At 36.2% G+C, this 25,313-nt stretch overlaps 1 protein-coding gene across 1 annotated transcript in view; it reads right to left on the bottom strand.

Moving 5' to 3' along the window:
• Window positions 1-5,547: 5,547 nt before the first annotated feature.
• The window catches only part of LOC140147022 (plexin-A4-like), a 43,246-nt gene continuing 23,480 nt past the window's right edge, over window positions 5,548-25,313 (bottom strand). Inside the window, exons 13-30 of the mRNA XM_072168793.1 lie at window positions 24,432-24,525; window positions 22,060-22,305; window positions 21,318-21,702; window positions 20,352-20,494; window positions 18,202-18,332; window positions 17,305-17,370; window positions 17,009-17,086; window positions 16,153-16,219; window positions 15,286-15,432; window positions 14,348-14,504; window positions 13,967-14,070; window positions 13,135-13,246; window positions 12,231-12,328; window positions 11,764-11,886; window positions 10,547-10,707; window positions 9,639-9,786; window positions 8,583-8,798; window positions 5,548-6,684 (exon numbers count right to left, since the gene is read on the bottom strand). Of these exons, the coding sequence (XP_072024894.1) occupies window positions 6,586-6,684; window positions 8,583-8,798; window positions 9,639-9,786; window positions 10,547-10,707; window positions 11,764-11,886; window positions 12,231-12,328; window positions 13,135-13,246; window positions 13,967-14,070; window positions 14,348-14,504; window positions 15,286-15,432; window positions 16,153-16,219; window positions 17,009-17,086; window positions 17,305-17,370; window positions 18,202-18,332; window positions 20,352-20,494; window positions 21,318-21,702; window positions 22,060-22,305; window positions 24,432-24,525 (2,575 nt within the window). The 3' untranslated portion in view covers window positions 5,548-6,585. The remainder of the gene's footprint in view (window positions 6,685-8,582; window positions 8,799-9,638; window positions 9,787-10,546; window positions 10,708-11,763; window positions 11,887-12,230; window positions 12,329-13,134; window positions 13,247-13,966; window positions 14,071-14,347; window positions 14,505-15,285; window positions 15,433-16,152; window positions 16,220-17,008; window positions 17,087-17,304; window positions 17,371-18,201; window positions 18,333-20,351; window positions 20,495-21,317; window positions 21,703-22,059; window positions 22,306-24,431; window positions 24,526-25,313) is intronic.

Genomic DNA, 25,313 nt, shown 5'->3' with positions numbered 1-25,313 from the left:
GAATTAATTCAACATTTTTTTTACTTTGAAAGTTGAATTTTCAAAGAGTAACACATCGACTACTCAGTGCCAGAAGTGGGTAAGTGCAATAGCTGCCATGTGTAGATGAGTACAATTACTACAATATACTGTGTGTAAATTGCCTGGTGTTCACAGGGCAGCTATTGCACTTACCCACTTTTGGCACTAAGCAGTCAATTGGGCTATTCTAGTTGAAATCAATACACCCTTCATGGAAGATACGACATTAATCTTCCATGCAGGGTCGGGAGTGTGAATTTCAAATGGAGTTGCGGCAGTTGCCTGAATGACTGACTCTATTTGAAATCTACACCCCTTGCGTGGGAGATTATTAAGATGATGTCTTCCATTGGGGGTGTAAGCATTTCAACTAGAATAGCCATTTATGTTATTAGGAGTGAAGACAACTCCACTGCCTGGTCACAATTCAGTTTGTGTGCTGAGTTCTTGATTTAAAGCAGCAACTTGCACTTTTTACATAACTTCCCGCTAAAAACTTTTTAGTGGGAAAACAATTTTCATATTATTTTTTAACTTCGGAAGAGACCTAAATGCAAACTAATGCTGAAGTACAGAATAAGCTGATAGTTAAACAGACCTTGGAACAAAAAACCCGGAATAATCCTGCTCATAAAATAATCTTGATCAGATAATAATATAGAGTAGCCTTCAATAAGGAGGAATAACAGATTTCTGAATACATACAAAGTAGTCACATTTTCATACTTTTGTATAAAACAAGTTGTGATTTAAGTACTAACAGTAACAAAATTGAAGCAGCATGTCGTCTGTGCTCATGATATAAATTGTAGAAAAATTTCAAGTACTAAGTTGTTTTTGAACAGCAATCCTGAAAACATAGATATGTTATAGCAAACTTTTTTTCTTCAAATCCCACAAATAAGTTGATTTTCTTCAGGCAAACAAGTGATGAAGCCATTATCATCACTGGGCGGGAAAAACCTCATATGTACTTTTGGCCCTTGAATATGGATGCAGCAAACCATTCAATATAAAGTCTACACCTACAAGGCTTTATCCATTATCAAGGGCCAAATGTAAATAATGAGGTATTGTCTGCATGTACTTTTGGCCCTTGAACATGGATGAAGCAACCTCTTCAATATAAAGTCTACACCTACAAGGCTTTATCCATGTTCAAGGGCCAAAAGTACATATGAGTTTTTCCCGCCCAGCGACGATATTAATTAAGTGCTGCAAAGCTCTCTATAAAGGCTCTCAGAAAACAACTTTAGAAAATTGTAATACATGAATAATGTATATCACAATAATATCAATATCAACATCTGAATACATGTTACAATTCTATCTGTCCACAAATCTCATATTCAGCCAGCTATATGTAATGGATATGTTGGTAATATGGGTATATAAAATCTTACATAATTATTAACAAATAAACAATTGGTCTCGCAACATTAATACCTAAGGATCAGCAGTATGGGTGATTTGTTTCGGCACAAAACTTGCCCATAAAATTACCAAACAAAACCCACCAACACTGACCCCATTTTGTTCATTTCGGTGTTCCGTCGTCTGCTATTACAATTTCTATAGTACCTACTGCCATTTCAGATGTGTCAAAAACAAGAAAAATCACAGGAAAACAAAAGGGAAATAGAACAAGCATGGTGAGTCCAATGCTAAAATGTTGATTTCAAATAAACCTTTTGTTACGATTCCATGCATCAATTGTCATGAAAAGTTCATCTGTGTTGGTATATATATAGAATGATTAAAGAATATTATTCCTACCACAGAATTGTCAGGTTACTGTGATCAAGAGTAATTAGGTCACAACCTGATGATCATCATCACAGTCTCAGTCTTCCTGATGAAAGATGGAGTAACCATCTGAAAATTCTGAGGTACGTAGGAACTATATTTTCGTGTTTGGATCAAAATTTTTAAACTTTAATCATTTTTATCATTGCTTATATCTTGAAACAAACACTATCATTTTGATAACAGCTTCAGTAAATATGCAGTGTTTACAAATTTGAAGTCAAAATGTATACAAGTCAGATTTCATTACTCTATACCAGAGGTTCTTAACTAAATTCCTTCTAAAATAGAGCATTTTAAAATGCCACTATCCATGAGAGCGGACAGCTAATGGGGTCCTGGTGCCCACCTGAAGGCCCATAACAAGGCCCAGGGGGCAATGTCCCCGTAAGTTCCTGAATTTCAGCATTTTTATATGGCTCTCATGGACATGATTTCTTAATTAATCAAGGTACAAAAACTTCATTTTCCCCCTTGCTACCCATCATGCCCCTTTTGGAATGCAGCAATTTGCCACAAGTGGCACAAGCACCGCCAGTCGAGGATCCCTGCTCTATACCTTGTTATTTTTGCTTACATAAATTTTTGTGATTCATAAGTTTAAGAAAAGCGTTTATTTTGCGGAATATTATGTCAAATATAATGTATCTATATACAAGATGTATATCGCATGGTGTTATTTTTGCATCTTCAGGACTACTCTTGATATTCCCAAAAATAAACCCTCACAAAAATAACAGCATATCATGGACATCTCGCTCCTCAATTTGCTTGTTCACAACACATAATCTGATTTTCTGTTTCACTCCATCTTTCTATGATTATTAGAAATATATTTCAGCAATTTCTAGTAAAAGGAACTGCACATACACAGTATTCCTTTTTGCTGAGATGAAATATTAGTATTTTTTGTCTCAGCCTATTGGTCCCTTATTGGCAGATTAATTATTTGTTCAGCCTATATTTTATAATCTACATACTGATCGCAGCCATTGTAAGGCAGCCTGATAATAAATAATCTTATTTACAACTTGGTTTATGCCATTTACAATATTTACTTGAGTAGCCTATTTATGATACATATATGAGTAATTCATTTGTGATTCACTCCTCCCATGTATAAGACTATTCCAATTGAAATCCACCCCCCTATGGAAGATATGACCTTAATCTTCCACACAGAGTGTGAATTTCAAGTGGGGTTACCTGAATGGGTGACTACATTCAAAATCTACACCCCCTGTGTGGTATAGTAAGGTTATGCCTTAGGGGGCGTATGGATTTCAACTGGCATAGCACATTAAGATGAACTTGTTACTTGAATCAGTTATCCCTACCGTACTTATAAACCTACAAGCAGACTGGGTACTTCAGTCATTTCAGTGCAATATTATCGTGAAGAAGCGATGGTTTAACTAGAAAATTTCCCATGCAAACATGTTGCAATTCAGAGTAAAACAAGAAGTAGAAACTATACATTACAAATCGTCGTTGGACAGGAAAAACCTCCTATGTGTAATTGGCGCCTGAACATGTTTAAAGCAAAACCTCCTATGCAACCTTTTGGCAGTTTTGTTTTAAACATGTTCAGGGGCCACAATCACATAGGCTGCCCAATGACAAAATGTAAAACCATTGGAACTCAAGGCTAAAACAGTTTTCCTATTGGCACTAGGAATGAACAGTCCACTTGGCTACCTCAAAGTAGTGACGAAAGTACTTTGTCGCAGATAATTTGTGCATGTTTGATCGCATGTGTAAACAGGCCATTCTTTGAGTCAATGCACACAATTTAATACTGCGTCCATTGGAGTACACATTGACATCACTGCCTCGAGATGGCCTATAGTATTAGTAGATTCAATAAAGTACCTACATTTGGATACTTTTGAGATTTGAAATCAAATGTGACATAACTGCCTGTTCAAATCATCTTCTTGTCAAATAAAAAGCCATGCTCATAGCTATCATTACAAAATCTTCATTAAAACAGTCCATATCAATAATGCCACATGATACTCTCATTGACGGTATATAAAATCTTGTCCGCCACACCACAGACGGCTGTCGGCCAAAGTGTCCTTACATCTATTCTTAGACAAATTAATACATTAGGTTCCATTTCCCTAGATAATAAATTAGTTTCATTGTTCATCTGTCATCCAGTCTGCCTGCAGACAGGATGTTATTTCTCTAGTTCAATTCTGCTGAATCTCATGTTATAAAAAATTCTTGTAGAACTTTATTATATCAAAAGTTGGAATAATAATAATTTAACAAATTAAATTCAGGCGTATCATTTGAAGTCTGTTTTGTCCAAATAACATTCAGGCATATTACTTTATGCCTGTTTTGTCCAAATAACATTTATTGAAGTAATATTTTGTCCAAATTATTTTTTGTCCAAATCTAATATTGTTCTCTTTGGTTTCAAATACTGTTTCACCATTTGTTTCTTTTCATACTGGGCTATTCCAGTCAAAATCTATATACCCTATGGAAGACATGACCTAGGGAGTGGGAATTTTGAATGGGGTTACCTGAATGGGTGACTCCATTTGAAATCTACACCCCCTATGTGGGAGATTAATTAAGGTCATAGGTCACAAGGGAATGTATGGATTTCAACTACAGTAGCCCATTGTCAATGTTATAATAAAAAAAAAGTTAAATTACAAGGGGATCTATGACATTCTCACAGTCAAGAGTTACAGAAATGTTGTTCTTTGAATTGGCTGGAACAGCGAATTGAAAAATACACATTAACATACATATCAACTCTGATTTAATGCCATTTTTGCAAATAAATCTTTCTGCAAATTAAAATAATCTGTATATTGACAATCTCAGCAACTCTTTTGGTCCTTTCAGCCTTCGGACTGTTTTTAAACTTAAAAGTTTCTCAAACAAAAACTACCAATTTTGCGTAATATCACAAAGCCAAATATTCAAGCCATGGGTCATTCAGCCTGTAATTAAAGTTGTTTTTCCCAAATAAAACAACTGAAGTTTTGAAAGACTTAAAAAAATATACATGTATAACAAACTTCATAATAGACTCACAATTCTTGTGTTCAATTACATACTAACAAATTATTGTGATGTAATATCATTTTACAATTTAAATTTGTACATTTTGTGTATCATCTACTTTTGTGTCCTACAATTCAGCATTTTCTTACATCTTATGTATATGCCAAATGTAGTACAAAGGTAATGCCCGAATCCCTGGCACTATTAATAATCTTATGCCTCAAACCCATATTCATAAAAAATACTTTTTTTAAGTGCGAAATTTTCCATATTTTATGTGTTCTTATTTAGTGCATGCAATGGACTATTGCAGTTGAAATCCATATACCTCCTATGGAAGACATGAATTCCATCTCCCACACAAGGGTGTGGATTCTAAATATAGTCACCCATTCAGGTAACCCCATTTGAAATTCACACACCCTACGTGGAAGATTAAGGTCATGTATTCCATAGGGGGTGTATGGATTTCAATTGGAATAGCACTTTAGGTACAGATTTAGGGAATTGGTATAATACTAAATAGCTTAAGTCTGGTTGGATAATCAAATAAAAATGAGTGTTAGAATTTCAGTAACATAAATTCAGATGCTACATGTATAGATGCTATGTTTGCACACTTGCTGGTTATGTATAAGTATTCTCCAGATTAATATTTCCATGTCACTTTCTCTAATCTATCTGTGCAGCAACTGTCCTGAAGCAAGTCCACCCAAACATTGGTCTGACTGCCTATTAGGAAAGCTCCATGGTCTAGTATATGCATTCCTCTGGATAAAATTCTGAGGTCACTTTCTGAAACCTATCTACAAGGGAATGGCTATAATACCAACAATGGTCCTGAAAATAGTCCACCCAAGAAAAGGTTTGATGGTCTAATATCAGCATTCATCTGGGTGTAATTCTGAGGTTACTTTCTGTAATCAATCTGTGAGGAAATGGCTCCAACACCAGCAATTGTCCTGACAGAATACCACCCAAGTGTGGTCTGACTGCCTCAAAGGCGACTGGATGATCTAATATCTGCATTCATCTGGGTGTAATTCTGAGGTTACTTTCTGTAATCAATCTGTGAGGGAATGGCTCCAATACCAGCAATTGTCCTGACAGAATACCACCCAAGTGTGGTCTGACTGCCTCAAAGGCGACTGGATGATCTAGTATCTGCATTCATCTGGGTGTAATTCTGAGGTTACTTTCTGTAATCTATCTGCGATGGAATGGCTACAATACCAGCAATTGTTCTGAAGTGTGGTCTGACTGCTGCCTCAAAGGCAGCTGAATGATCTAGTATCATCATTCCTTTGGGTGTAATTCTGAGGTCGCTTTGTGTAGTCTATCTGTGGCGATACTAACAGCAATTATCCTGAAGGAAGACCACCCTAGTGTTGGTCTGCCTGCCTTGTGGAAGGAAGGCGTCCATGATCTAATATCAGCATTCCTTTGGGTATAATTCTGAGGTCAAATTCTGCAATCTATCTGCTAGGGAATGGCTAGGCTACCAGCAATTGTCCGTCCTGAAGGTATACTACCCCATTGTGGTCTGACTGCCTTGCGGAAGGCTTCCATGGTCTAGTATCAGTATTTCTTTGGGTGTAATTCTGAGGTCACTTTAATTTCTGCAATCTAGCTGCGAGGGAATGGCTATGTTACCAGCAATTGTCCTGGAGGTATACCAACCCACTGTGATCTGACTGCCTTGCGGAAGGCTTCCATGATCTAATATCAGCATTCCTCTGGATATAATTCTGAGGTCACTCTCTGCAATCTATCTGCTAGGGAATGTTGGTTGCACACTTCATCTTCTTCTAAAGCTGACATTAACTAAAAATATAAATAAAACATTAAGAAACCATCAGTGTTAATTTATACAAGAGCAAGAAGATGAATACATATGGATCATTTGATTGATGAATATAAATACTTTGCACTCCTTCATCAACACACACTTACAAGTTCCTGCATGAACATTTGGCATAAATCCTTTAAGAGCTAATCTGACTGCAAACAAACCTGGTTATACTGTGGCAAACTGTGTTCCTTTTATAGTACCATTAAGGGGGGGGCATAGCATCAAATACATTTTTACATTAGGTTAAAAAACACAATTTTGTTTCCTGTAGGTTAAATACCACTAATAGGCCTGGGCGATACATTGAAATACGACGAGTAACTATTTGTTTTCATGGCATTCGAAAAGACTGCATTAAAATCGCTGAAATTGATCATGTTATATAGCCAAAAAAGTACTTTTTAGAGTTTGATGCTTCAAAATGGTACATTTTCTCTCATTATATGACATTTTTGTTGTCATAGTACCAAAATTCATACGCACGGGCTTCGGTTTTTAGTAAATATTCGCCCTATCATATTGTAACTTTCAGCTTCGAGTGCGCACTGTCATTTTACGGTGTTTACGGTTCAGTGCGTTAAAACAAGAAAAGTCTCGGGTCAACCTATGTTGAATTTTTGATCATTTGGCATCTAAATCATATAGTTTCACCTGATATTAGTGGCATTGAACTGTGAGAGTTCTGAATATGAGAAAATTCCACCCGAAATTAGGCATTTTCCCATTGAAACCTGTGTAATACATAATTAGTGGTATTTAACCTGTAGGCCAATTTAATTTTTGAGAGCAATTTCATCATGTTTCGGTATTTTATTTCAGAAATCAAGCAAAATGATATTTTCAAGCAAAAATAACAATACATTTTTAAAGCTTTTCTCTCATACATTTTGAATACATCCTATGAAAGAAGTGTGGACTTGCAAAGTAGGGTCAGTTGGTTCTTTTATTTTAAATTTTTCTGGAAGAGTAAATGACCCTAAAAAATTACACAAAGCTTGACAATTGAATACCTAAGTGGAAGAAGGGCCCAACTCCATTTTTTTACAAAAATGAGTTAGACCCAGCATTTTATTGCCAGCAGACTGTTCTTCCTTGTGTGTGAAAGATGAGCCAAAATCCACTCTCTAAATAGTCTTCCACGTACACTTAATCATGGTTTTCATGGAAGAAAGGCCCAACTCCATGGAGTTGGGCCCTTCTTCCACAAATATTGGGCTAAAGAGGAATTTTGTTCATCCATGAAATCTGCTTTCCACTACAATAAACTTTCTTGCTAATATATATATATTACATGCTTTTACTTGTGCAATTAATGGATAATTATTACCAAATTTCTGTAGCTATTTATAACACATCTGCTTACGGAACTGGCACTTGCAGTATATTAGTAGAATAAGGGCCCAACTCCAGCTCGTATTAAGACATGTACCGTTGCCATGGAAACATTATATAATTTAGAATGTTCATGTATTAAAGGTTCCCTGAAGATGAAAACATTCTGTCTATAAAACTTTTCCAAATATTAAGTTTTTCTAATATCTCAAAAACAGTTTTGATGGAGTTGGGCCCTTCTTCCACTCAGGTACTCAATTCTATGAAAAAATCTGAATTTTTGTCGAAATATTTAAAATTCTATACAGCTAAAAAACCCAGAAATGCAAAATCCAGGTTGGCCTGGCCCGTAGAACAGGTTGTTTTCTTCATCGCCTTAGTGTGAATTTTCATCTTAAAGTCATCAAGAACTAAGAACACAAATGCATGTTGTGACTGAATCATTTTATAAAGTCTGGTTCATTATTTATACTTGCTTGATGCAACATTTTACTAGAAAAATATCAAACTTAAAAAATACCCAAAACTTTGCCCTTACCTGGTCATGATACCTGTACGCATATTCATGAAGTAGTTTGAGAGTGCTGAGCTTGCTGAACATACCGCTGAAATTCTGGCATATTTTCTTGTATTCTGCAGCCAGCTGATCAGGGTCACTTGCTGGTAATAGTTGGACATCACGGTAGTATTTGTCTACCATACGTCTATATGTTGGCACATCTTTGGCAAAGAGGAGTTTGTTGAACGGAGCATCCTGGAATTATAAATAAAAAATCATGTCGTCATGTGTTTGTGGCCCCTGAACATGTTTAAAACAAAACTGCCAACCAGTTACATAAGGGGTTTTGTTTTAAACATGTTCAGGGGCCAATGACACATTTAGGAGGTTTCCCTGCCCAACAACACTGGAAAAAAGTGATATTCACATATTGCGAATCTTAAAAGTGTATACAAATGTTGTTTTATTGTGACATACTGACTCTATATCATTTTGGCTTGTCACATGGGTCATATTGTCATTTAGTGCCTTCAAATATATACCTTTTATTGGGGTTGTAACTGTATAATTTAGACTGTTATTTTATATAACACCAGAGTGAGCTTTCAACAACATAACAATAACCTCTTTCTGGGAGTGTATTTGAAACTAAACAATCAATCTTGATCTATCACTAGTATCTACGGACACCTGGGCCTTAGCTAAGATTTGATATGGGCCTGCCATTTTCACAAAAATTGTCCAAAATTTGACCCTGAAAACATAACCCAGACCTCTGAACAGAGTTCACATAACTTATTGCAGCATTATTTGTTGAATTAACATATGTCACAGCAATTAATTTTGCCTGTCCATGGAGCAAATTGCCCATCTTAAATACAGGTGGACTGGTGGCTAGGTAACACCCTGATGGGCAAAACCTTATAAAATATATTTAAATATGGTCAGCTGAGTTTATCATTTGTTTTGGAGTGGCTTATAAGTATAAATGCAAAAGAGGAAACTTTACATTTTTGTGATTACGTCAGACTTCATCACTGCAATCTTTATGATGAATTGCGCTAGTTATTATAGACTCTATCACATGCAACTCACCTTAGCTAGTTTGTGTTCTGTTCTAGAGCATGCATCTAGCAATGCTTGTGCTACTACACCCAGACTAGCCTCCACCACAGGAGCTTCATAGATGTCAAATAGATAGTCTGGATGTGTTATGCTATTTAACCAGAACCGTAATAATAAACTGAAACAATCAAACAAACAATATAATAAAGAATTAGAAATGCTTTACAGTGTGAAATGCAACAAACATTGAAAAAAAAAATGATATTAAGCTTATTGTAGGTGTGACCTATTTGGTTGCTACTACTAATATTAGCTATCCCCCCAGGAAGTCTGTGCTTCTGATGACAATAATGCTGGTTTCATACTTTCTACCACTTGCCGTTGAGCGGTGTGACGCTTCATCATGACTTGAGATGACTTTAATTCAACTCCCAGCGATGCTGCCGCTTGGACCAAGTGGTGGAGTGATCGATATATCGGTTTGTCGCTAGTCAACACTGACGTTTCTGGTGCGACTACACAGTGAAGCAAATTCGTCGTCAGAGCGGCAGGAAAGTTGAAACCAGCATAACATACTTGCTATCATAACTAGTTTGGCAGCTGTCATTAACTTGTCTTGCTTAAATCCAAGAATCAGAAGTCCTGCAAAGTTCCTTTATATACACTCCTATTGGGGTCATCTGCATTACCAGGGGAGTACCAGTGTAGTACCAGTGCAGTACCACTGCTAGTTGGTACTGTGTAGGTACTCTGTGTGTACCAGCCAGGTACCTTAGCGACGGAGCACCTGTGAAGGTGGCCGCAATAGGAATCTTGTAGTGTATTCAATCCAAGATGCACATAATCCTTGTTTCCTGTAAATTGAACAATCTCTTTATGACAGCAGAGAAACCATTGCATTATGGGATTGCTAATATTATTCCCCTGGATATACTCACCTATTACTTTTCCATATGTGTATGACATCAGCATCTTCTATATCATGTAAGTTGACTTGCTGATCAAAGAAATCAAATAATCTCTTGATGACAGCAGGGAAACCATTAGATGCTGTTAACACTGTTTTCAACATGCCATCTATGTAATTCTGTACTGTAGTCTGCAACAGAAAAGTATAAAATTGTTAAATTGAAGTTTTCAACATGTATCTATGAATTTTTGTACTGTAGTCTGCAACAGAAAAGTATAAAATTGTTAAATTGATGTTTTCAACATACCATCTATGTAATTTTGTACTGTAGTCTGCAACAGAAAAGTATAAAATTGTAATTGATGTTTTCAACATGTATCTAGTAATTTTGTACTGTAGTCTGCAACAGAAAAGTATAAAATTGTACAATTGATGTTTTCAACATGTATCTATGTAATTCTGTACTGTAGACTGCAACAGAAAAGTATAAAATTGTAAAATTGATGTTATCAACATGTATCTAGTGGTCTGTAACGTAAAACAATGAAATTACACTTTGGTGGCCTCCAGTTTGAAGCAAAACATGGTCTATGATGAATAAGCCAAAGTCCCAGGCAGCAGTTTGGGATGTCAAATTCCAAGTGCAAAGCGCCATAATAAACCAAGATAAAGTGACCTTCAACTTAATTTTGTAGGTTTGTGCTACTCAGGTTTTTAACAGTAAGGTCTTGGGAACTGTTTCTCTCTTAGGGTATTTGGAACTAAAAAGTGGTTTGCAAATGGTGTAAGTAAGACCTAGGGGCTTGGACAACAGAATAGGCTATTCCACTCCTATGGAAGACATGACTTTAAATGGAGTCACCACTGAGGTAACCTAATAAGAAATTCACACTCCTTTATGTAAGATTATAAGTCATGTCTTACACAGAAGGTGTATGGATTCCAACTGGAATAGCCCAGTTTAGCCATCAATGGTGTGAATTAAGTATGAAAATATATAATTGTTTGAGAGAACTGCAAAATGTTGATTACAGGATCTGGAGCAAGTTGAAACAGAGGGTATTGGGAGTGGCAACGGAGCCTGAAAAGAAGCACATATCCATATAGCTCCTTTCTGAGGTATATTCCAGCTAGTGTCTCATTTTCCAATGCATTATGCTTTAGTGTTTCTTTTTACAATAAAAAAAAATAACAAACTGGCATAAGAGACTTGGAAATAGACAACAGTAAAACAGAATAACTTACTTTTGTGCTAAGTTGTCTAGAAAAGTGGAAGTCTGTGATAACATTTTCTGACCTTCCTCCTCGGATCATACTAAATGTCCTCATCTGTAAGGTCCCTCTATCACGACTGTAATTATCTTTGGTCTGAAAAAAATAGTGAAGCATTAGTTATATACTATGACTGGGGTCCAACTTTTTTGTTGTATTTCTAGTAACTTGATACCTTGTGTACATCTTGTGTAAATTTTAATTATGTCTGTATATATTATAATGTACTTTGTATGAGGGCCTGCTTGGAAAGCAGTGCTTGTCACTGAAGCTGTTTTACCCTCAATAAAGAAAGATTTCTATCTATCTATCTATCAACCATGGAGCTCCACAGTTGGATCAAGCTCTACAGTTGGTACGTGTGCAAACTCCACAGTTTGAAAGCAGATACAAATGCAGCCATGCATACACACCCTCATATTAAATAGAGATATACTCACAAGATGCCATTGGTAATTGCTTTCATCTAGTTCTATTTCTTCAAATTTACTGCTACGGAATGCTGCTTTTAAAGTACTGGTATCTACTGTTAAACTACCTGTAGAACAAATGAGAACACAACTTATGATAAGTAGGAAAGTATATTGTAGCAATATCAGAAAATTGGGATGCCTTCCCAAGTCTAAACCCCAACCATAGCAATAATCTTTAAAAAAAATCTCTAAATGCGAACCAATGTCTTTCTACTACTTCTAACCCTAATTCTAATCCTTTCTCCAACCCTAAACAAGACACATGTTTACCTCTCTTTCTCATGGCCAGTGGTGCTTGAGCAAGCAGTACTTGTGCTTAAATATTGACCAACATAAAGCCCATACTCATAGGGCAATGTATGGGTTCAATACATGAGATCCCAAGGCTCACTGTAATAGGTTATATTTTCCCAAATGCACATGATTTGTACTGGGATGGGGTCAATAGAGAAGCTTTCATTTTGACCTTTTATTTGTCATAACTCAATAACTGCAATACAATAGAAATATAACTGTGACTAGTAGCTTCCTTGACTTATTTCCTATATGATCAATGTATTACTCTGCAGAAATAGACTGTATTATTACTTAAGCAAAAATAACCTAAACTGGAAATATAATAGGCCTATATAATATGAACTGAAGGCTCCAACTTGCCTTAACAAAGCACCAGCCAGATAGATGGTGCAAGAATAGTAGCATGTATGTCAGTTCAGGAAACCAAATAGTGACAAATTTACAATTAATAACTTGAGTTTGAGACTTTCAATGAGAGGGTAAATATATCAAACTGCTTCTTCTCCGCAATGACTCAACATTTCAAAACAACCAATTTAGGTATAGGTTAAATAACTTGTGATTATCATCTTACCTAGGGATAATTTATGTGGTGGTTTAACTAACGGGTCTATATCTGTTTCACCCGGTGTGTCTACTGGGTCGTCTTGTTTATCTACTATTGCCACACATGCACCATCTGGAATCTGTAAAGACAAGCACGAAAATTTGAACAAAGTTACACATCAATCAATAACAAATACCCTGTATAGTCCCTGTAATAATTAGTCCCAATATCGAAATGGTGATGTCATTCTTGTCAGCCGAGATACAAGCAGATTAGTAAATACGGTGTGTAAAGCATGTCCCCGCCCAAATTTGGAAAGGTATACAAAAAGTCCCAAAATTTCAGAATTTGCGAGCGTAGCGAGGAAAAAAATAGGCTTTTTACGCTTTTTGGGACAAAAAGGTCCAAATTTAAAGAAAAAAGTCCACTTTTCACAAAATTGCCCCACCCCCCGTGGAAAAAAGTCCACTTTTTCAAAACCAGCACCCCCCCCAATGAAATCCTGCGTATGGGCCTGTCCCCGCCAAATTATAGTTTGTGAAGAATGAACATATTTGAAAAATGATGTCAAATGATTTTTAACCTCACTCATGCCAATGTACCCAAGGGTTGGAGTGTCCTAGTCCTATTGAAATTCATAAAGCATGTGGAAGAAATGTCAAAATGTTAACCTTTGGCCCCTAAATTACCTTTGGCCCCTAAACCACAATGCTGGACCCTGGGGCTTGAACTGACAATTAAGTTTTTTTTGTAAATAACAAAACAATTGGCGCAGCATCCAAAATCAGAGCGGTCAGGGATGAGAAACACATTATTTTTGTTACTTGGCCTAATTTGAAGACACCACTTTTAATCTTACCTGGTAGTGATGCAATGTGTTTAGTTTCCTCCAATGTCCTTCTACAACTGTAGTTTCATCTATATCTTTCATTATCATAGGTTCCCTGGTGACAGGCCTCCATTCTGTTGGCATATAACATGATCATTATTGGCAGGCTGGATAGAAGCACTGATTATTACACTTTACAGAATGTCGCTGACCACTTTGGCGAAAGACACACTTTAAAAACCATTTGGCATCATTCAGGGATGCAGCTGTATACAGGTACATAACCCTTATCATCCTATATAAATAATGACCATGGCAGCCAGGATCAGCTCCCTGAAGGGGGTATTTAACATACCAAATATGGTAAGTCACATGTTTAGATATCAATCTATTAAAAGATTATGTTCTTACCTAAATCTACATCATCTGGTGCAGGTCTTGATGAGTATGGTTTATTTTTAAACATAGCATCTAAGATCTTATTCTTGACTTGTGAGATAGAATCGATATCCAGCACCATGATGGACAACAGATCATTATCGTTGTCATTTAACACCGCCCTCAGTGTCTGCAAACACAAAAACAAACAAAAGAAAGTTATAGTAAAAATACATCACCAGTTTGCATATTCTGTTTAAAATAGTATTTTTACACATCTTAATGTCACTTGAAAATGAGTTCTAAACAGCCGGATTATTCTAAGTCTCTGAATGTACAGCCGTTTGAACAAGTCATCCATAAGAGTGCAAGATCACATATAAAGAGCAAAAAAGTCTTCAGGATATGGCAGCCAGAATATTTTAGCAATTGTACATAAGACGACAACAAATTCTTGTTCTATGGGCAGAGAGTCAGTCTGTATTTTTTTTCTGCAAGAAGCCAAATGGCCCATAAAAATCATAGAAAGTTTGACAAATCTGAACATTATGCAAACATATTTTGAACATTTCTGAATTGAAAACAAAAATCTTTCAAAATCAATTCACTTCACCAAAAAATAGCTGCTTCAATTTCTAACAGCTAAACAATTTATTTAAAAAAATCCCAAAATGCAAAATATGCTGGTCCAGTCGAGCCCATACAATAAGGGTTTTTTTGTGTCGCCTAAGCATTTAAATGTTCAAGTTGTTGTGAACTTGGACAGGCAACCAATGAAATTCATGCAAACTTGGTGTAATGTGATTGGAGGATAAACATAGACGTTTCAAGTACTCTGCAATCATGTACTCAATGCGAGGCACAATGACTAGTAACTTGTTGCAGCATTTAATGAAGTGATCATGCGTTTCTCTATGGTTGATTAATCTGAACATTTTGCCCATGTTGCTAATATTTCAGTTTTCACTCACCAATTCTTTATATTCTATTTCTTCTCTAAATAAGTACGATTCACTAAGTGAGTAATGTGCTGCTCCGTGCAGATAATCCACGGGACCGGTAAAACAACGCACCTTGATGGCGTTGTATAAGAGATACAGGGGATAGGCTGCATGACTCTGGAATGTGATAAAGAGAGGAAAAATTATATAAAAAAATAATCATTATCTGGATACAACATTAGTTATCATATGTAATTTGAATCATAGAATGAACAGACTGGCCTTACCATTGGGCTATTCCAGTTGAAATCCACCCCCTATGGAAGACACGAACTTGACCTCCAAAACAGGGGGTGTAGAGTTCAAATGGAATCACCCATTCAGGTAACCCCATTTGAAATTCATGTGTGTACAAGATTAAAGAAATTTGTTGTAACATGTCACCATTTGATTTGATCAAGCTTATTGAGTCATTTGCCGCTTTCCCCTTTTCTTTTTCCTTTGTTTATTGTTCTGAGCAACACTAAAATGACCATATTACTGGAACCATAAGTCCAATTGTGCTGGGCTTTTCATCAAAATAAAGGTCTGCTGCAATGGCCCATATGATGAACTTGAAAACTGAACTTTGGATTTGCCTGACATTTTGCTTGATTGCATCAAATATGTACATAATATTGATCATTATAGGTAAAATAGTAAAACTTACATGTATTTATGTATTTGAATGTGTGGTAATCAATGTTTCATTTAAAGGTCACAATTGTTAGGTTTCATCTGTATACAAGCAGGGCTGACATATTTATCCCTTCCAAATCAACCTTTAGCTATCAATTCTTCATAACAAGTTACCAATATTTCCAATGCTTTAATAGACCTTAGGTTTTAATTACATACCTTGAGGAAATCATAAAGACACAGTGCAACCCAACTTGATAGAAGTTTACCAACAATACTGTCAGCTCTGTAAAAAACACAATCAACAAGCAGAATAGTTAAAAATAAAAAGACAAACGTTTTTACAACAATTTCTACTGATAAAGAATTTCTACTTTCATTTGTCAATTTTTGTTTAATATGGTATATCATCATTGTTTACAAGCAATGAGCTATTCCAGTTGAAATCCATACACTACATATGGAAGACATGACCTTAATCTCCCACACAGGGGGTGTACATTTCAAATGGAGTCACTCATTCAGGTAACCCCATTTGAAATTCACACTCCCTGTGGGGAAGATGAAGTCATGGAAGTTTAAGGTCATGTTTTGGAATTAAATTTAATACTGGATCACTTACAAAGAAAAGATGCAAAAAAGTAAGTTCCAATTTTAGATTTAATTCCAAAACTCTGTTGAAAACTACTGGATGACTAAGAACATTCACTCATTTATTAAGGTCATGTCTTCCATAGTGGGTACATGTAATTCAACTGGAACAACTGCTCACTGAAATTGTTTACTTTCCACATAGCACCAGTGAACTAACAATGTGGTTACATGCAAGTCTAGAAAGCAACAGATCCGGGTGATAGTATGCGAGTGAAAGATGATGTTCTTTGATAAAGAAGTAATCTGCAAAGATATACTTATGGCATCATCATAAATATATAGCGCCATGGTTTTGTGACATGCGCTATCTTTAGATCGACTCACATTCAATTTCATTTTTAACTGTACTTTTGTTTACTCTGCAAAAATCATACTGAAAAAGCATGCTCAATGAAATCATCTGAGCAAGTATAATAATTACCTTCTAAACAGTTGTTTTGGCATATTTTTCTGAACAGCCTCTGCAATATTGACTGACATCAAAGGAATTAAAACATCACTGCGGAGAGAATATAAAAATGGGAAAGAAATTTGGTTATGTTAGTTGAAATTCTTTAAAGCAAAGTAAATCTTAAGGGGTGTTAACCCAAGACATTTTAATATCAATAGAAATTAGATTAATAGTCTCATTTAGTACCAAAATATGTGATCTTTCATCTGGTAAAGTGTTATTTCTGATTATGTGAGATGAATACAAGCATAAAGGAAATGACTTACTCTGTTAAATACTGTAATTTATTCACAAGTATCATATAAACCATCAGGAGAGAGGCTATGGTTCCTCTGCAATGACAAATAAAACAAGATGTTAGTAATACCAGCATAAGGTGAAACATTACTTACTGGTCCATTGGGACCTTTTCTTTTGAACATCATAACTAAAACTGAATTTAGACCAAACAAACAAAATGAAGATGTTAGTGATATTAGAATGGGGTGAAACATTACTTACTGGTCCACTGGTCTTTTTCATTTAACATCATTATTAAAGCTAACATTAAAGAACAACATCCAAATATGTTCAGATAGGTGTACACCCAAATGGTTTGGAGAGATAACGCCAACAAAACTTCAACCAAGCCCGTGACCTGATGAAGGGGGTCGCCTTAGATAGTGGGTTGGGGCAGTGTTTTACAGCAAGGGAAAGTGTAGCTGATCATAACCAACTGTAATGAGGTATTTATCATGGGTCTTCTTCCCCTTTTCCAGGGAGAACGGATTTGATTTGACTGGTTGATTTTTTTGGTCCTGCAGAGATTTGGTAGAAGAGCGAAACAGGCTCCGACTCATAATTGGAAGGTTGTGGGTTCAAGCCCTGGCGACGCCATCGTGTTGTGCCCTTGAGGCAGTTTATATTGATTACTCCTCTCCAGCCAGGTGTATAAATGTGTGTCGGTATTCTTAAATGCTGGGAAGGTAACAGACTCCCTGTGGAGGTGTGGTGATCCCCCACAGCAACATTTCAAGGTGGAGTCTGACCTAATCGCTAACGAAAGAGAGATGGGCACTCTGTCCTGCAAAAAATGCAGGTTCGACTCCCTATAACCATGCTTATAAAGCTAATACACAATAAAGTTTCAAAGCGCTAAACAGTTATACAATACTTAATCTTACTTGTCTCTAGCACCGAGCCCACTCTGTTCTTCCAATGTCTGTGTAAATATCCGCATGAAATCCTTGTCTAGAAGTAAACTACCAAACTCAATCATAGCTGCTTCTATGGCTAGTTCTTCATCAAAAAGCTGCTAAAATAATGTAAACACATGGGTCACATTAACATCAGAAATATAACTCCAGATTATAATAAGGGTATAGAGACATAGATGGCTTATTAAAGCCATAATGTACGAGTCCCGTCAAAAATTCTAATTTTGTTATTCTTTACCCAAAATGCTTGATGCTAATAATTAGTCATAACTACCATAAAGTGTTTCAGCCCATTTTAAGCGGAAATAATAATGTGGTTAAGTGAAAGAAAATGCAGTGGCTATTTTGGCCGTTTACCATGGAGTTCTATGGGGAACTTAAAGTCATAATAATGACTGTGTGTCAAAATTGCTCGGTTGTCCTACAAACACAACAAATTTGGCCGATTCCATTTAGGTGTGTTAGGACAAGAATTGAACTCAAAATTGTTTTTTTTTCATATATGTGACACGATCTGGTCCATGCGGGCCAAAGGAGGCATTTTTGAAAATTGTGCTACTGTAATTATTACATTATACATACAATAGGCTATCACTTACTGAAAACACCAAAGGTCTAGCATACTTGGTTCTAAAGTTTTTTGATGCCTATTTTCTTATGTATTTTATTGTTTTTTACTCCAGGTGGTGGCCGCATTGCATTCTCTAAATTCAGTAAATTTTCATCGTCAACCGTGTAATTGAATGGGATTATTTTGAAATTTTAAAACGCTTGAAATATCACAAACAAATAGGCCTATGTTGATAAATAATATAAATACAAGCTAAAACCGTTGGGGGGTTCGATAATGAACCCCACAAAACTAACTGACTATATTGGAAAATGCCATACGGCCGGGCGGTTTCACAAGTTGCCAGCTCGATCATGTCATCCGCCGCCTGTTTTACTCCATATTTTTACCTTTATCTCAGTTTCAAATTTGCCACCTTTGGCCCCCATGGACCAGATCGTGTCACATATTCTTTAAGTAAAATAGACTAGAGCACTCTCAAGTAAATAGTACATGTGCCCTTTATCCATTGGGCATGGGACTGTCTTCACACACAGGCAATTCTTTTGTTGCTATTGATTCTTTTCACCTTTCTCCTAAACTTGAAAAAGTGTTTAAAGCTCAAAGGTTTTGTCTTCTTTTAAGGGCTGGGGTATGAACGTTTGGACAGTATTTATTTTGGGACATCAGAGCACATCAGAGCACATCAGACATATCGAATTGCATTCTGAATACGAAGAATGTCATTCTGATATCAAATAATTTTGATTTTTGAAATTCGCAATTTAATACACATTTTATGGCAAATCATTAAAATTGATATTTTTGATATTTAACAGTACTTGAAGTAAACTTTATAAATCTGATGATTTATACTTAAAGTGTATGTAGGTGGGATGAAAAGTCGACGATCAATTGAAAATTTTGACCTTTCAGATTGAAGATATGAATTTTTTCCCAAAACACCCAAAAAAATTAGGTCTTTTTGGGAAAAAAATCCATATCTTCAATATGAAAGGTCAACATTTTCAATTGACCGTCGGCTTTTCCTCCCTGCTACATACACTTTAAGAATATATCATTAGATTTATATAATTTACTTCGAGGACTGTTATATATCAAAAATATGAAAAATATCAAATTTTTATAATTTGTCATAAAATTTGTATTATATTGTGATTTTCAAAAATGAAAATTATTTGATATCAGAAAGACATGCTTCAGATTCAGAATGCAATTCGATAGGTCTGAGGTGCTCTCATGTCCCACAAAAAATACTGTCGAAACGCAATAAACGCTTCATTTTAGATCCCTTAAGGTTGCCAAAATTGGTATTCTGTTTGACTGCCACAACCCTATACAAGATCAGTCAGCCTTTCGTGATGCACCTTGGATGAAGAATTATTGTGATATATTTCATATAATAATAATTGACAATATTCATACATATATTTCTTTCACTGCACTTTTGACACTAGTGATATAATACCCATCACAATTTTGAAGCTAGTGTCACCTATTTAATCTCTATATCCATGAAGTCAAAATCACTATCATAATCAATTACCTGTTGATCAGCCGAATCAGGGAGTGTGTGCAATCCTTTGAAGAGCACCCTTGTTGCATATTCCTTCTCTGTCAAGAAAGGCATACCTGTTCCTTCCAAATCACTAGCCAACGCATCTACACTTAACTGAAGTTCAGCAAAAGCTATAACAACAAAAGGACCATTGGGGATACTGAATCAGACACTACAATTGACTAAGTGCATAAATATACTTTTTGAAATATTTTATATCAATTTTCATTGGTACTTCATTAATTACATATGAGAAGGCTCATGCTTGGTTCGCCTTCCCCCTTTTAGAATGCAATCCACTTTCTTAAAAGTGACACCACTTGCAATCATGCATAGCTTTTATTTTCTCATTATTCATTGAAGTCTTATGAATCAGAAGTTTCTAGTGCAATATTTTGCTGATAATTATGTTTAAATAGCATTCTCTGGTGTATTTCATATGTAATTATTGCTTTGCAATTTGGCCACAATTTGCTGATAAAATTACATCATATCAATAAAGTATTTAAAGTAAGTTAAGCTTAAAAGCTTGTGACCACACTGTGACCCACAGCTTGAGAATCCCAGATATCTACCACAAAACTGGGTTGACAGAAACATACCGCATTTCCTTGAATAATCACCCCCTTCAATTAAACACCTCCAAAAAAAAAATGCTGATATTTCCATGCTATATTGTGTAGTAAGCTTACCAAGGTGCACACATGGTCGCTAATGGTGTTGGTAATTGCCGAAAATCTGGTCGCGAACCGGAAGTTATTGTTCCTAAGTTCATAGTTCGTCATTTCAGCGTGAGTTTTAAGCTTACCTAATGATTTTAACGGGAATTATCATTCTAAAAATGACCTCTAATAAACGCCCCCTTTTGGAAAATGCAATGCCCCGGGGGCGACTATTCAAGGAAATACGGCAAATCGATTTGTCTATAATAATTTCCTAATTTTGAATACTAACCTTTCCTGGCCTGTTCCCTGATCTTCTCTTCCTGTTTACTGATCTCCTGCAATATCAGTCTCTGTTCCTTCTTAACAACCACACTCTTCCTTCTATACACCACTATCATCAGCAGGATGAACACCAGCAGGAAACCACCAACACCAGCCAAAATGTAGATTAGAAGTGAATCTAAACTGGTCCTGGGGTAGACTATCTCACCCAGCATGAACCTCAGATTGGCGTGTCGTACCGTGACCGTAGCGGTGTTACCGTTGCTTCCTGAGAGTTCCATAGGAGGCGTACAGGTTAGAACTTTAGCACCAAATGTAGCAATAGGACAAGTGTCATTACCAATGAAGATGATTACATCATCAGCTGTACTTGCTACATTCAAATTTTCACCCTGTATCAAATAAAAAAGATGTGAGAAGTTTATTACAAATGTAGCGATAGGATGAATGTTATTTTAAAGAGCATTTGACCCCCTCATAAAACCTTGACACTTCTTGCCTCCCGGTAATAAAATATGAAGAGTTTTGATTATTGAACTAAAAAATTGCTAAATATTTCCACTTTTCAGCCAAAAATTGTAAATATTCTTGACGCATAATCTATGCTGCAAATATCCCATTCCTAAAATAATCTGGTGGTATGGCCACTGTACACAACAATCCAATAACTGTCAAAATTCTTTGTCAAAAGACGTCAAAACACCAGTATATATTGAGATCCAACTAATTATTACACCCTTATATCTTACCATAATTTGAAGTATAGATTGATAATCAAACTTTCCCCCTTCAAATGGATAATACACAGGATCAGGGTAGTATGTAAATGTCACATTGGCTCTGTTAGACCAGCCACGTAATGGTTCCACACCATCCATGATGAATCCTATGGTGACGTCGTTAAGTTGTGATTCTGACTGACGTCTATGCCTCCTTGATGATGGAAATGCAGGTGATGGGCATTTCATAAAATTACTGTTTATCACGGTGCATGACTGAAATAAAGGAGACAAACAAATAACAAAACAGCCATGATTTATTGTGTACTATTTGGGTGTTAAGATAAGGATAATGAGCTGAGTGCAATGCATGCGTCAAGATAATCGCACGCGCCGTGGAGTTATTGCATTTAGCTCGAGAGCCGATAGGCTCAAGAGCTAAATGCAATAACTCCATGGCAAGTGCAATTATCTTGACGAATGCATTTGCACGAGTACATTATCCGTCATACACTTTGAGTGTGTGCCTATTAAAACAATAGGCAATATTAATTGCTGCATTCATTATATTAGTTTTAATATTAGGAAAATATCTTACATTTTAAAAACACCGCCAGGACATTGACCAGCTACGTAGCATTTAACTGGTAAAGAAAATCAATCCCTGTATAAGTTATCTATCAATGGTATCGATTGCGCCATACGTCAAACTTTAGTAACTTATTCACGCATGGTTTGTAACCAATTGACTTTATGTTGTGATCATTTAATATCGTGGTTTCGAATAGAGAGAGCACTGAACCAGTTCAACTGGAAACGATCGATTTAGATGTCCGACTTGTACTACGGTGAATTGAGATGAGAGGAAAAACATCAATATCAACTGGACTTTATAGCTCTATAATTTGAACTTTAAAATCTACTTATATTAAAACACACGACATTGGGATTTAACAATTTGTTCAGTATTATCATAGGCCTTCAAACACATGTGTTTGAGCTATGGTATTATAAAGCATGATCATGATATTATGCGCTAGTGTGTGTTTCCCGGGCCCGGCTATGTTATTTTAGATATAGGCCTACATGTATTTCATTTGTAAAATGCTGAATATTTTGCAATGGTGTCATCTTGTATAATTATGATCCACCTGTTTTTGGCCCTTTTTAATTAATAGAAGCTCGATTATTCTCATTTGATGTTTGATTTACTTGAGGTCATTAATCATAATTTATGAATAGGGTGCAACTCTACTAGTCTTATTACAAGACTGCCCTACCCCAACCCTAAACCCTAACCCTAAACTCCGTAAACGAGGACTGGACTCAAGTCTAGCGAGTTGCACCCTATTCGGTAATTGTACCCTATTATAGAACACCGTTTGTAACTATACCATTTTAACACCACAGAATGTATATTCGTACTTTTTTGATGTTATATATATCGAACAGACAATTATATAGTTATGTGATCTCTGTTTCTAATGCGCCGCCTAACTCTACTATATGGTTATGTGAAAGTAGTATTTCTAGTATTTGAGCGTGCACGTATTATCTAGAATCTATTGTTTAGCGTGCAGGTTTTAGATAATGCATTGTTTAGCGTGCAGGTTTATATAATTTGGGCTGTGAAGGGTAGTTCGCGAAAATAATGCACGGGAGAAGAATACATAACGATGAATAGAAACGGGCACTAGAAGTGTATATACCAATAAACAAATGAACTAAGTAAACACATGATTTATATCCACCAATTGGATCTCATTGGTGCATCTCAAGGTCCTGGTATGATGGAGCATAATTTGATGCACCTATAACACAACAAGGTGAAACCTGAAAAGATGGGACAGGAACATGGGAAGGGGTCAAGATATTAGAATGCAAGGGGAAAAACTGGAGTATTCTGAGCAAAGATCTTGCATAACATGCTAAATCTGAGGCTATTGACGGACGTGTTGATACTACACTTTATTCCGTACAGTACACGTATTGTTATAGAGGGCCATACTATGGGCTGTATATGCATTGTAAGGTACAAAAAGTAGCCTGGGTTCGGAACAGTAACCTCAGATCATAAGCATGTTCACTTCTGGCCATGGTGATAAAAGACAAGTTAGTGCTATCACCACAACACCAATCCATCCAGTGCCGCCGAGAGCCATTACGGGCCCCCTGAGGTCTTTTTCTTTGCTTTAATAGGCCCATTGAGGTATGTTTCCTTTATTTTTTACGGGCCCCTATAACCCCAGGCCCGGGGTAACGCACCCCTTTACCCCCCTTGTCGGCAGCACTGAACCCATCCTTATAATGGGCCAATTTTATTCATTTTACTATCATCCATAAAGTCAAAAGCTTGGTTTTTTTTTTCCGGTAAAAAGCCCATTGCTCTTCTTACACCCTACCTCTCTCAGTTGCTTGTCACCATACTGGAGCAAGATTTGTGGTGCTTGGACGGTATTTAGATTGGTTCCACTCACACGGAATAGTCTCCCACCACTGAAAAGAAACAAGTAAAACAATATCAGTTGATATTTTTAAATTCAAAAAACAAGATATATCTTCTATGATGATATAGATCTTTCTAGCTGAGCACTCAAAAACTTCAATTCCAACAACATTGGTTCAATCAATAGACCAGTTGTTGATTTATCATTCAAATATTTAACATTTTTCCATGAGGCAAAAAAAAAAAAAAGGTTTGTTTGTCCATAGAGGCTTCTGAAACAGTTGGGTCGGTAGGTCGGATTTTTTTATACAGATATTGCACTTGAAACTGCGGACAATTTGAAGACTGGTAAATAAGTCAAAACACACAGCACTTTACTGGTTGAACTCTTGAGATGGTTCTGCATGTTATACTGTTCATTTTCTTGACATTTTCTTTCTTTAAATTTATACTAACCACTGTTTTACTAGCACATTCAACACAAATTTAAAAAAAGAAAAAAAAAAAAGACACGGTCGGGACCAGCGTGCACGGTCAGTCGGACGTGGACAAACAAACAATTTTTTTTTTTGGCCTGATGAAGGATTTCTCATCGTTGCATAGTCCACTATATTTATAGTGTTGGTTAGGGTAGGAGGAGAGCCACAGGGGAGGGGGAGAAAGATACTTCGTACTTGTAATAGGCCTGCACAACAGTGACAACACTGCTATCCATGTTGCTCCATAGGACTACACTAAAACCCATTGCAAGGAGCATAGCCTTTTTTTGTGATGTAACTTCCGTCACGTATCAGAAAAGCGATTGCCGATATCTGATTGGTAAATCCCCAACAAGCCC

Source organism: Amphiura filiformis, chromosome 3 (assembly GCF_039555335.1).
Source record: "Amphiura filiformis chromosome 3, Afil_fr2py, whole genome shotgun sequence".
Classification (NCBI taxonomy): Eukaryota; Metazoa; Echinodermata; class Ophiuroidea; order Amphilepidida; family Amphiuridae; genus Amphiura; species Amphiura filiformis.
The sequence above is the reverse complement of the archived record's forward strand: the minus strand, read 5'-3'. Positions and strand labels throughout refer to the sequence as shown.